Raw genomic sequence first — 13,872 nt, 5'->3', positions numbered from 1 at the left:
GGTTTTGTGTTGTCTTGCCAGCAGATGACATGAATGTAGTTTTAAATTGTTTAGTTTTGGTTAGAATGAGGAAGAATTAGAACTCTTGTCAGGTTCTTGCTGCTGCCCAGGGGGATATCCTCTTACATCCTGTCATGTGATAATGTTTTTCCAGACAGGAAATGAAGGGAAATCTCCAACAGCAATATAGACAGAAATATATATTTTTATTATTATACCTGGTGAGAATTTGAGAACTGAGTGTTTTTTCTAATTCAGCCCAAAGGGTACAAACAGAGATAGAAACCCGACATGGGCTCTTATCTTTCACTACTCTAAAACAATAAACTATTGACTCTAGACACACTTTAACCTCATTGTCCATATTTATCATCTGGAACTTTGAAAAGCCAATATAATATGCCACAGAGATTCTGATTTTACAACCAGATCTTGGAAGATATCAGGCATGTGTCATATTACACAGTAATACATAACAATACATGTATGGCATGCATGAACAATAATATTAATATCTAATTGTGCAAGTGTTTTTAGGACAGATTCAGTGTTTTGAACATTTGATATGCATATTACAGTTCATGTTGTCATTCCTCGAAGGATGAACTGTGCCCGGGGTGGAAAGTCAGTCACACGTTGGTGTGATGGAAGGTATTAATGGAATCAGATTTTGTGGAAGTGTCTATGAAACACAGATATTCTTAAAGGATGAGGTTTGATACAGGGTAAGCGGGAGTACTTTGGGAGAGTTAGGGGTGGCCACATACAGTCAGATGGGATGTTTAGAGGTGGGTATCTAGAGATGTTGCATTTTGGGGGTACATATTCACATAGTTTCATTACATGCACCCATAGCAAAGTGGGCACACATGTCCAGGTTGAGAATTGCTGCTTTAGATATATATATATAAATATATCCAAAGTAGATAAGGAGGCTCTCAAGGGTCTTGCAGCAGACATAAGTCAAAGCATAAGCGCTTTACTGTTAACGTTTAAATGGAGCTTAGTCAATTTTTCTCAAGAAATCCCTTTAATACCAGCTAATGGCTGATCTGCTCTGTGTTCAATAGGCAAGGCTTACATTTTGTTACATGGTGGGTAGAAGGGTCTACACAAATAATAATCATTAAATAGTTTGCACAGAAATGTTTGGCCATTCAGCAGTGTTCTGAGGAATAGGGGAGAATATAGTGTTGCACCTCATGGTCACCCATAATTCATTTGGGTGAAGGCAATACAGATGTACTCTAAGTACAAGAATGTTGCGTTACACCCAGAGGCCTATTTTGCATTGCTGCTTTGCACACTTTGATCCTCCCTGCTAGCTGTGGGCTTGGTCTGCCCCACATCAGCTTCTCTGACTGGCAGAGTGAACATTTCTTACATTATATTTAAAGACTAACTAAACCAAAAGCACATAAACATCATAAATTGCAGCTTACAAGGTAGTTGTGATGGATGCAATGCATTTTTTATTTTCAGCAAGTACTGCAAATACCTGTTGATCTTGCCAGAAATGCCGTGTCCTTGTCACTTCTTGATTTGAACTGGAAGCATAAAACAATGTTATCTTTCTTTTGTAAATGACTCATCTAGCCTCCCCCCATTTAATGATGATGGATAAAGGTAGACATGATTGTAGTCCAGCCTTGGTGACAAGCATGACTCACTCGATATAGAATGAGTGTAGCCACCAGGGGTAGAAGGTTTGCCATTCAAAAGATTATTAGATAAGAATATCTGAACAGTGACTGCAGCTGATTGGATGTAGTCACTCCTTTGACAAAAGTCACTTGAACAATCAACTTTTGTTGAGTCGGGTGGTGCGTGCAGGGTCACAGGCTGCTCAAAATTCATCTGGGTTAGCAGGAAACAGACACAATTTGAACTGTGTATGGCCAGCTTTAGCATGCAGTGCTATCATAACTTGATTATGATTTAATTCAGTAGGTGTGCCGATTTTGTTACTTCATATCAATATCTAATAGATACATAAATATCTAATATTTTGATTCTTCTTTAAAATGAGAATTGCAAGTTCTAAACCTGCAATATACATGGCTAAAATACAAATGATATAAAATAGTATATGGTTGTTGCACACAGTTGTCATCAGGCATTTAAACTCCCAGAAAAACGTGACAGATGAGAATTGTTAGGTATTGAGCAACTTTCTCCTCTCTAATTAACGGGCAAACAAGAACCGACTAGAGACGCCTGTAATTGTAGGAGTCATTCCGCTAGCATAGTCTTTAGGAGGATCGTGAGGAGTAGGTGTGGTCACTTGGCTTCTGTGTCAGGAAATGGAATTCGGTTCTCTTCCTTTCCTGATTTCTTTTTATAGTTAACATTCCCTGGCCCTTTATTTCTCACAGTTTAAAAATAATGTCGTTTGTGCTTCTTCCTCTAATGCACATTCCATTTCTGTGTGATAAGAGGAGTACATCTTATTGAGCATGGATACTGCAGAATGCACTTTAGTCCCCAGTTCAAATTCCAGTCAGGGCACTCTGCATGGAGTTTTTGTGTTTTTCTCTGTGCTTATGTGGGTTTACTTTGGGTCCTCTGGTTTTCTTCCACACTCCAAAGCCATGCTGGTAGGTTAATTGGCTCCTTAATTGGTTAGCACGTTTGCCTTGCAGCACTGGAGTCCTCATTTCAAATCTTGGTCAGGTCACTCTCTGCATGGAGTCTGCAAGGTCTCCCTGTGCTTGTGTGGGTTTTCTCTGGACGCTCCGGTTTTCTTCCACACTCCATAGACATGCTGGTAGGTTAATTGGCTCTTTGTGGATTGGGACTGATGTAAATGTGTAGTATGTAAAGCCCTGCAAGTAAAAATATCTTTATTGAAAGTCTCTTATATACTCATGATTTTCTCTTCACTCCAAACTACGTGCTCAACTTTTTTCCTGATAAGTGTTCTTATGTAACAAATTGCCAACCAATTTTATTACCTTCCCAACTCAGAAAGGTAAAAATGCTCATCTTTTTGGTTCTCCATAATTCCCCCTTCACATTATAGCCAGGTAATAACATTTCAGCACTTCTCCTTTCTCACCAGGTGGATAAGATCATATATAACTCCTGGCACATATAATTCCAGATAAGGGCATGTACGCAAAACCCACTGTTGACATAGATACTGGGACTTGCGTACTGCACCAAATGGTATGTGTCAGTCCTGGTACGCATATAAACAATGGGATTTGGGTATACATACCCATACAGCTGCATCTTTGGCATACCTGTCATTTATTTGTACAGGCTGCCTGCACGCAGCTGTATAGCGCGCCTGTCACACCCAGCAAGAGCAATACACCAGGGTGTGTGTTGTACAACCCTCCTGCAGCTATGTGCAAGAGCCCTAAATGATACGAAGTAAACTTTATATAGCGTAAATCTGTTTAATAAAATGACATAAAAACAATATAAAAGCTGTTGCACTCTTGTGTAGAAATTGCACACAACACTATGAGAACCGTTTGGATAATTAGATCCCCTGGGTATGGCTAGTGACGTGTTTCGTCCAATTATTACATTTTTTTTTTAAGGCAGAGCCATAACTAAACCATGCTTGAAAAAACCATAGCGCACCAGACATTGCCACATGCAATCTTGTGGAGTGCAGGAATGCACACATTCCCGCATCGCATAGATGTGAACAGGGTTTAATTCCATTTTCAGTGATACACTTTATGGGTGTATTTACTAAAAAATGTGCAGAGCCATTCATCCTGCGAAACTATGGGTATGTTCTCTCTGTAAATAGAGGCAAATAAGAACTTTATTAGCATATTTTATTTTCAGGTTGAATGGGAGATCAGAGAAATACAGCAATTTCATCACTAGGTGGAGCATAGGAAATACTTATGTTCCTCAGCTCCATCTAGTGGCCATTATATATACACTCCCTCCCTCTCCCTCATTTTTGTTCTCTTTCAATTCAACTTATTCATTTTCGTACTTTTTTTTACACTTATTGTCTCTAACTGAATATTCACATCTGTCAGTTTCTAAGGCAATGCCATATGGAACATAAGGACAGATTTTAGCATACTTGGCAAGGCAGAGGGAATATTAACTTTTTGTACACCATGTAAGCAAATTGTCAGAATCTACATGCACAGTGATTCTGGAAATGTTAGAGCAGTCATGCTGGCAAATACAGGAAAAGGCCGAGCTTTGTTTTATATCACTAATAAGTATAGAACCTTCCTGAGAAATGATTCAATGTTAGTACAGTTGTCTATATTGGCACATGGATTTAATTTCTTATAAAGGGTCAGTCATGCAGAGAAGAATAAGTACATCTTGGAAAGCCTCCAAAATGCACACCTCATCACATAGATATGGTCTATTAGTAAGACATAACTATATGTGCACGTTGTGCCCTACCAGCTAAAGGTGTTTTGTTTGAATAAAAGGTTGGAATCTTGAGGAAACCTAATATTAAACATACCTATAAGTACTATTCAGTCATTGCCAGGAAAGTACGCAATGTTAAACACTTCGTTTTTAAACCTCTCTACCTTATCTTATTGGTATCATTGCCATTACATTGCCAGTGCTTTATTTTGGAAAATGCTACACAAACTGCTGGCGCTATATAAAGCCTGTATTATAATAATAATAATATTGATTTTGCCTTTAGTTGAACTTGATGGTAATTTGTCTCTTTTCAACCTATTTGTTAAACAATGGGACCCATTCCTATGCTCCTCAGCTCCATCTAGTAGCAGGAATAGCGTGCGGAATAACTGCATTCGCCCAGCATACGGTTTAACTGAAGATTTATAAATCAACCCCTTACTGTTAGTCACATTATCTTTGCTGAACAGCCAATCTAGATTCTGATCTGGCCAGCAGCAGAGATCACAAAGTGTATAGATCTTCAGATGCGGTGGGCATTGAACAAAGCCTCAAGCATAAATACAGACAATTGATGGCTCAATGACAGCTAAAGTCTTGAGGTACGTAGGTACTCTGATTAATTTATTTGAGCCTCCAATGGTGAGATATCCTAAGTATAGTTCCTAGCTTTGTTTGTGCCCACCTTGTCCATAATAAAATAAGAGGAAAGTCAAGATCTCCTCATAGTGAAATTGGCTGGTGTACATAATTAGGAACTCGAGCACTTGCTGTACATCTTGCAAGCAGTCTCTTAGAAATATAAACTTCAACAAACCGTTCTGGGTGGACCAATATAACTGCTGATGTGCCAGAAATATAGTATGCTCCTACCTTCCTCTTTCTCATGACAACACAGTGTATTTTATACTCGTTCAAAACTCAAGCAGTGTATTGCTAACTTAAGGGTGGCATTCTGGCTCCTAGTATAAGGCGGACATTCTTTCCACTGACCGCTATTGATGAGCCTGGGCTTGGTGCAAACCCAGTTTGTCAGACAGTGATCAAAACTGTGACCACCCCCCTCCCCAAAACCTCCTGGTCCAATTAGTGGTGGAAGTCATATAGCAGTGGGTCCGGGAATGCGCCTGCCACAACTGATTTGGCCAGGAATGGGTATGTTGGTCACTGTTGAGTGGGCTTGGGTGAACTGGGTTTACACTAAGCCCAGGCACATCACTACTGACCACCAATGTAAGGGGCATTACACCCATGAATCCTGAATGAATTGGTTATGGCAGCGATCCTGCAAGGTTCTGAAACATGTTTAGGGTGACATCTACTTTGTGTGGGTGATATATGGGGTGATGTGTTCTGTGTGGCTGACATGTAGTGCGTGTGGCATGTACTTTGTTTGGGACATTTGGGGTGATGTGTTCCGTGTGGGTGACATTTGGGGGGATGTTCTGTATGAGTGATATTTGGGGTGTCATTTTCAGGGCCATTTTGTGTGGCGTGTTTTGTGTGGGTGACATTTGGGGTGACCTGTATTGTGTCAGTGACATTTGGGGTGTCGTTATTGTTATCAGTGACATTTGGGTGACATTTGGGTGATGTGTTCTATATGGGTGGCATTTGGGGAGATGTATAGTGTGGGGGACATCTGGGGAGATGTATAATGTGGGTGACATTTGGGGTGACACGTTCTGTGTGGGCCTAGAACTAGATTGATAGATTGAGTACTAGGGAAGGTCACAATGTGTGCATACTGCACAGGGGTTTTCGAATCTCCATTGGCCAGTATAGAGAGTACAGAAACCCTCTGTGTTTGCTTCGCTCCAGTACCTAACACAACTAGAAGGCAGAGTGACTAATCCTCTACAACCGAGCTCCTTCTATCATTTCTAACAAAATAAATATCCCCTTTGTTTTAAATAAAGAGAGACGAGACCAATACTGACATATTTTGTAGGGCCATTTCCACACTGAAAAGTATTCCAATAAATTCAATTTTTAGATGCTGTAAATAGGATCCATATTTTCTAATCATCTTCTATTGCTGAGATGTTGTCATACAAATGTTTGTTTAGTGCCATTATCTAATGCCAGCAAATATGTCTGATAAAGTGGAGTTCTTTGACCTCTACTATTTGATATTGAAATCGCAGCGACTTACATGGGGACTGATTGTGTGTAACGTGACATCTAACAAATCTACATTCTAACTTTAGAAGTAGTACATCATTTTATATAGAGCATTGTATTTTTTGTGGTACCCCATGCCTTTGACTACCAGGTACATGTGCAGAAATTCACATTTTTATTCCTCTGAATGGCCACTCTTCAGCATTACAGGTCAAATTATGAAAATAAAATTCCAGCTACCGTGGTTTATTGGAAGCTTTCCCTGCTCTGCTTCTGCATGAGCTATGCTTTACATCTGTAGTGATCTAGTGGACATGTGTAGGCTAGACTAATAGTTGATGATGGTGTTTTGTATTTAAATGTATACTAATGCTGCTGCTGTTCTTATTTTCTTTATACAGACATATTCAGGCCTCTTCTGTGTAGTGATCAACCCTTACAAGAACCTGCCAATATACTCAGAACAAATAGTGGAAATGTACAGAGGGAAGAAGCGTCATGAGATGCCTCCGCATATATACGCAATATCAGAAACGGCCTATCGCAGCATGCTTCAAGGTGGGACAAGAGTCATGTGACAGAAAATGCTTTTATGGTTAGGTTGATTTTTAACTGTTGGTTTGTGCACACCTGCAGAACACCTGAGTATATAGACTATATATAGAAATCAGTGGAAATGACAACCCTTGTAAACCATGGAATAACTATTTATAATGGAATCCAAATGAAGAAAAAGGAGAGAGTGTGAGGCAAGTGGGTGGCACCACACCCCTGATAGATATAAAGATTTTATAATATTTATAATGGAACTTTACACCTGCAGGATGGGTGGGCTTTTCTCAGTGCACACATACACTACATACAGTACATGCATAGTAGAACACACTTATCCTTTAGTGTGCCCTCCTCCAGTGAAGCAGTGTCCACAACTCCCTACTCCCCCTCATTGCTCAATCCATGGCTGCTGACATCTTCCTCGGGTCTTCTTCTTTCACACCTACCATTGGGCATCCGCTGATGGTGTAATGTGCATTTTGGATTTTTATATCATTCCGGCATCTGGCTCCATTCTCTGTATCTTACAAAAGCTGGGAATGAGCCACGAGTGTACATTGCGCAGTGTAGGAATTGCTGGGAGTGACCCAAATCATAATTTTCTAAAAACTAACAGCTAAGTTAACTGATAAAATGGCCCTATATGAAAATATCTGGGAACCCCGGGCAACATATTCATCGCCTCAAAACTTCAACAACCACCTTCTAACAAGCTGAATTAATGTAGAGACCTGGCAATCCAGCTGCCTTCCCTTTCTCCCAGACATCCCTACCCACTGCCCCTTTCCTTCCTTACTCCTAATCCATTATCATATTATTTACCTATGCTATTACCACATTTTACTAACGCTATAATCTATATCTTTGGAAGAAACACTTATAAATAATTAAAGGGTTTTAATGCACTATATAATGGAAACCGACAAACCGGTAACAGGATGATTACTTGCGGTGATTGTACCCCGAGTTAAAACCAATAAAGATACTGAACAAGAAAAAAATGCTGGGAGCAAGTAGAAGATTTTTCTATGGCAGAAGAGACTTTTCTGCCCAAACATTCTTCCTCCCAGCAATTTTTATGTAATGACTTTAGTTCCACCTTAATCTCCACAAGGAAGAAGTGTTCTTGAGCCCCACGTTCACACCTAAAATCTTGGAGCTACAAAACACTCAAAACAGGGAATTCCATTGTTTTCTATGGCCCTCGTTCATGCCTGTCGCTAGAAAAAATACATGAGCTATTTTCTGCTGATTTCTACGTGTTTGGCTCCGTAGACCTCAATGGAAACACATGGAAATGTGCGACATAAGCATTTTTGTGCATTGTTACATGAAATGTGTGTTTTTACATTAATCTCTTGCAATCTGCTAGCTGAAAAGTACAACCCAATGTATGCACATCAGACCCGAGTAAAAATGCTAGACAAAAATGCGCAATAATACACACAAAAATGCCGTCGCCCAGGTGTGTATGGGGCCTTGCATTAAAAAAAATGTGAAAAAGTGTTCCCCAGGAACTCTAGCACATACAGTCCATTTTTATCAGTTGGATGTCTTCAATATGTAGCCGAATATAAAAGATTACTTACATTTGTAAATGTAGTGGAATGTTGATTCAGGCATTGATACTGTTGCTGTCTGGGAGCACGGAGGATTTTGTTCCCTTTTTAATCAAAATGGACCATAGTTTATAATGACTTTGGTCTTTTTCTGGATTAGTGCTAATCAACTTGGCTTTTATGTAGGACAAACCTGTGCTCAGCGACTTCGCTGACTGGCTATGTGACAAACTGATAAAGCATAAGTTTTATTTAGGAGAGCTTTTCCCATCTTTCAGTGTTACATCACAATGCATTTAAAGGTTTATATATTTGAGCAGAACTCCAGGCATATAGCTAAATGCAAAACTGGAATGCATCTATGTGAACTGGTTTGTCTAAACAAGCATTTGTCATTTTCTTCAGCCAGTCTCATGATTTATACAGCTCTGCCATGCTGCACATCCAGGAAGTTTCCACTCCGTCTTTTCAGTTTTCCATGTCACCTCTCACTTCCAGCCATAGAGATGTCATTGTCCATAACATTTTAAGTGTCTATCCACCGACATCTCAATCAATCATATAGGTGTTATGTAGCTAATTATAGTCTCTGTGTAAAAATACATGTAAACACGCTTACAAATGTTCTCACGCTTCATGAAGTGTCTCCAGAAGTTACTGATATCTGCTGCATCTTTTTATGTGCTTCAGTCCATCAGCTCTGAATTCTCTATGACTTTAGCTGCAAGAAATAGTCGTATGTAGCAGTGTGACTGTGGACATTTTCCAATTAACTTTGTGTCTTGTTCTTTATTTTCAGATCGTGAAGATCAGTCCATCCTGTGCACGTGAGTAGTGGATTCTTTATATTGCTGGATTTCAGTCTTAGGGGTGAAATAAACAGAAATTAGCATTTGAATTTCCCCTCACTTTCTGGTTTGGTGACAATGGCCACCAGGAGACATAGAGTGTGAATCCCCCCCAGTGGTGACACAGACAGCAATACATTCACACAGGTTTTTTAGGGCCAGGCATTTGCTTACAGTGGCAAGAATTTGAGGATTCCTGCTGCTGGAATCACAGGCGGTCTCTGATACATGCAGCCGCTCAGCCTGTACAAAGCAATGACAGGCTGACAGGAGCCGCAGCTGTCCACCGCTATTCACACGTGTCCACAGAAGTTACCTGTGGCTTACTGGTCTTGGATACAATATGTCTACATCCAGGGATGGACATCTGTCCCTTGCCAAAGGTAACCATTGGAGGATACCAAAAGTTGTTTTCACTCTTTTTAAACCTGCAGCTTTTTTTGTAAAAAAGATAAAAGAAGCTGAAAACAGTATCTTATGGAAAAATGATGGCAGTTGTTAACAATATGCTTTAGCAAGCTGAGGCCCCATTCACATGGGGGCTTATGCTGAGTTCAGAGATTCTTTCGGCAAGAACCTTTTGGACTCTTGCAGCAGGAATCCCAGGTGTATCTGTACAGATGCAGCCACTGTGCCCACTCAAGTTAATGACAGGCTGATAGTGGCTGTCAGCAGAAGTCCGCATCGTACAATTACAGGCCGATTAGGAGAGATGCTTGTCACTGGCCGCATCTTGCCTTTGTCCAGGGAAAATCATCTCTCCCAATCCACAGGTAATCATAACATGGATGATTGCGGACATGCGGGCTGCCACTGACAGATGCAGCTACTATCACCCTGTCATTTAACTTGAATGGACACAGCGACCGCATCTGAACTGGCACAATCCGTAGGTTCTTGCCGTGGGGATCCCCACATGCAGCAAATCCCCTGTGTGAATGGAGCGTTCAGCTCAAACAGTTAGGATATAGATCTACTTTAAGAAAACTATATAATGTAGCCTCCCTTGTTACGGTAATATAATAGTATTTAAAAAAGGGCATACACTGATTATTCACTGATTCAGTGCCAATCACATGTTACAGCAGATATTAAGTCCAGATTTATATTTACAGAGGGGAATCGGGTGCAGGAAAAACAGAAAACACCAAGAAAGTAATCCAGTACTTGGCTCATGTCGCCTCGTCACACAAGGGGCGTAAAGAACACACTGCTCCGGTAAGTATCTGATCTACCTGTCAATGATAGCTTCTGCTCTTATTACCTAATATACTGTACAACAAAGTGCTAAATGATTCCCCAGTAAACTAGTTATAAGATATTTCAAATATACCAATGGAATGACTGAGATTGTTTCATTCACTGTTGTATTAAAGAATAATTGTAAAGATAAAAAAGATTTTGAGTTAAATGAAAAGATAAGGGCATACAGCCCTGCAAATTTAGCATTGGGGTAGCGTTGTGTTAGAGTTCATACCAAACCCTTAGGGCCCATTCACACCAGACGCTGCCCTAAACGCACAGCATCTGGTGTGCGATGCCCTGGCACAGTGCCGTATCGCTGATCATAGCACATCGCACTTTGTTAGAACTTTATTGAAATGTCACAAGTTCTACAGGCACAGCAGGGTGCGAGTCGCTTGTACCGCGTTGCATGCCGCTTTGTGGAAAAAAGGCATGTGTTGGGGCTGCACTGGAAACAACGGCCAGCAACTCCAATGCAGATGGTATCAATGGGCCTGGAAGGGGAGTGCATCCCCAACACAAGGCAAAGCAATTTGCCTTGTGCATTCACACCACCGTGTTGCGGTAAGAATACGGTGGTGTGCGCTGAAAAAAGTAAGGCATGTCTTCATTTTTTTAACGCAGAGGGATGCAGCCTGATAGAACTGAATGAAACTTCGCTTGTGACATTTCAATAAAGTTCTAACAAAATAAATGTACGCAGTGCAATGTGCTGGGATCAGCTCTTCGGCACTGTTCAGGGGCACCACACACACCAGAGGCTGTGTGATTAGCGCAGCATTTGGTGTGAACGGGCCCTTAAGGTCATAAAAATGTTGATTGCAAGTTGTTGCAATTGTTCATTTTTAAACAAAGTTAATATATATGTTTGCTATAAATACTTGCTTTATAGAGTCTTTAAAAGAGTAAATATTTAAATGCATTGTGCAGCATTATAGCTGCATAGGGAGAGAAGCCATAAGGGTGTACTTGGTGGACATCACTCTTTGTTCAACCTCATCATTAAAAGAGAACTATGGGGTAACCTTTTTAATCACATAGTTCTCTTTAGGGTCACGGAAGTACATATACTAACCTCCTCCTGTGACCGAAAAGCTCAGTATATAGCAGACTATTGCCCATGTGCTCTGCCTATCTAGAGGCAGAGCCAGCTGTAACCCCCCTGTCAGCACTGGAGGATCGGAGGGGGGAATCCCTGCGGGGAGCGGTGATTGATATTCACTGCTCTCTGCAGGAAAATGATCAGGAAATGAGTGAGCGAGCGATGGTATGTGTTTGCTCACTTCCCGATCTATGGAACCAACGTGTGACAGTTTCATTGTCACACGCCGGCTCTAACTATTAGGATGAGTGGAAATCACTCACCTCATAGTTCTCCTTTAACTATGTGATTATAATATTAAATATTTTAGTCATTTTCTGAGTCCTAACTGATCTGGTTTGTTTGTACCAATGTCCAATATTGTGTTTAATATTCTTGTTAAATTGTATTTTAATCCCGAAACTTGTGCTTGAAAATATGTCCAAAATAACTACTGACTGTTTTCAAGTGGACATCTCTTATAATTCTGGGTACAGGATGATTTGGGTACCTCTGTGAAGTGGAGACGTGCAAAGACATCAGGTGCTGGCTGCATCATCCTCCCCTGTGCTCCTGCTGCTATAGCCAATCAGATTTATTTGTGAGCCTCCATGACATTCAGAGCAGCATGGTCAGAAAACAGACAAAAGTCATATATTTGCAGCAATACATGCCCTGCCGTTACATTACAGGTGCCCAGCTCACCCTCTATCCAAATCAACTGTGATAGCGTTTAAAGCCAAACTCCAAGCAAATTTTTTGTATTTCTTTAGATAGGGCAGGGAAGGATTAGAGAACCTCTGTCAGATTGTTATTCCCATATGTGTTCCTACTAGGGAGATTTCACTCAAGTCAGGAAGTTATGGGAAATCCTTTTAGCAGGGACACTAACAAAACCATATATTTAGTAGAGTAGCCTTCCTGTTTTGGTGACAACTCTCCCTCTTTGTCTGATACACGGATAGGATGTGACTCTCCTCAATGGGGTCTGACAGAAATTGCTATTCTTTCTCACTAAAAAAAAATGGAGTAATGCTTTAATGAAGTTCCTTTTTAAAGTATCAGTCCACCCAAAACTAAAAATGTGGTAGAGCTGAATCACCCACTGATTTGTTTTGTGTGTTGGGATCTCTGGTGCTGAGATCTCCCCACTACAGCTGTCCCTGCTCTCATTGTCTCTGTGTTTTACTCATTCTACCGTATAATATAAATGAGAATGGCATTCCCTTGCAATTGCTGCAGCAGGAAAGCTCATCTTGATGTTAAGCATTTGACATCAATGAGATAAGTGGGTGATCTGTCTCTTCAGCAGGTGGGCTGACACTCTAAGGGGTCTGTTTATCAATCTGTTCACCCAACATGCACACAACCTTAACCCAAGATTCACACGCTTTTTATCCATGATTCAATAAAAAAAAGCATGAACATTAGGTGAAAGATGGGTGAAAAAAAAGACTGATAAATAGATTCCTAAGCAATGTTAACATTTTTAAAATGGTAGCAATATTACACCATTCGCTGCATCATTTAACTGGAATAAATGTATGATCTTTATGTTGATCCAGTAAAAGGTATACCAGCCTGTATAGAATCCAGTTTCCCCTGGGAACAGTCCCGCGACTGGAACTGCAGACAGAAAAAAAATGAAAACATCTGAGGTGTAAACAGTAATTATACTTTTTTACCAAGTCTGCACGTGTTACAGTGGGATCACACATCTTGCATGAGATTTGTAATGGAAACACTACAATGTCTGTCTCCTGAGTAGGCACAGAAGCAACACACTTGTAGTAAGGAGAGGCCCAAGTGTTGGGAGCAGCAGACTGGCTGCAGTACAATGCTGACTTCTCTGTCAGCAATGAGCCCTCTAATATCTGGTCACTAACTGTCTTTCTTGATTATTTTGTGCACTTTACTAATACCAGATGGAATCTTTCAAATCTATTAAACGCCAGGCAAGTTGACTTTGTGTGCATCCTGCATGGATTTTGTAATGCATGCCACTAGCACAGTAGTAGTCCTGCACATTTATGGAAAATGTCACACGATCATTTCTTGTACAAAGGTCTTATTAAAGTTTTTGCATTAACGA

At 40.5% G+C, this 13,872-nt stretch overlaps 1 protein-coding gene across 4 annotated transcripts in view; it reads left to right on the top strand.

Moving 5' to 3' along the window:
- LOC108789546 (myosin-10-like) overlaps positions 1-13,872 on the top strand; it is a 133,033-nt gene that overhangs the window by 46,463 nt on the left and 72,698 nt on the right. For all 4 annotated transcript variants that reach the window (XM_018559591.1, XM_018559589.1, XM_018559587.1 and 1 more), the window contains exons 3-5: positions 6,894-7,050; positions 9,406-9,433; positions 10,570-10,672. In XM_018559591.1, coding sequence (XP_018415093.1) covers positions 6,894-7,050; positions 9,406-9,433; positions 10,570-10,672 — 288 coding nt within the window. The remainder of the gene's footprint in view (positions 1-6,893; positions 7,051-9,405; positions 9,434-10,569; positions 10,673-13,872) is intronic.

The sequence above is a fragment of the Nanorana parkeri genome, unplaced genomic scaffold, assembly GCF_000935625.1.
Source record: "Nanorana parkeri isolate BGI_ZX_2015 unplaced genomic scaffold, ASM93562v1 scaffold405, whole genome shotgun sequence".
In the NCBI taxonomy this organism is placed as follows: domain Eukaryota; kingdom Metazoa; phylum Chordata; class Amphibia; order Anura; family Dicroglossidae; genus Nanorana; species Nanorana parkeri.
This window is presented reverse-complemented; position numbering and strand designations above follow the sequence as displayed.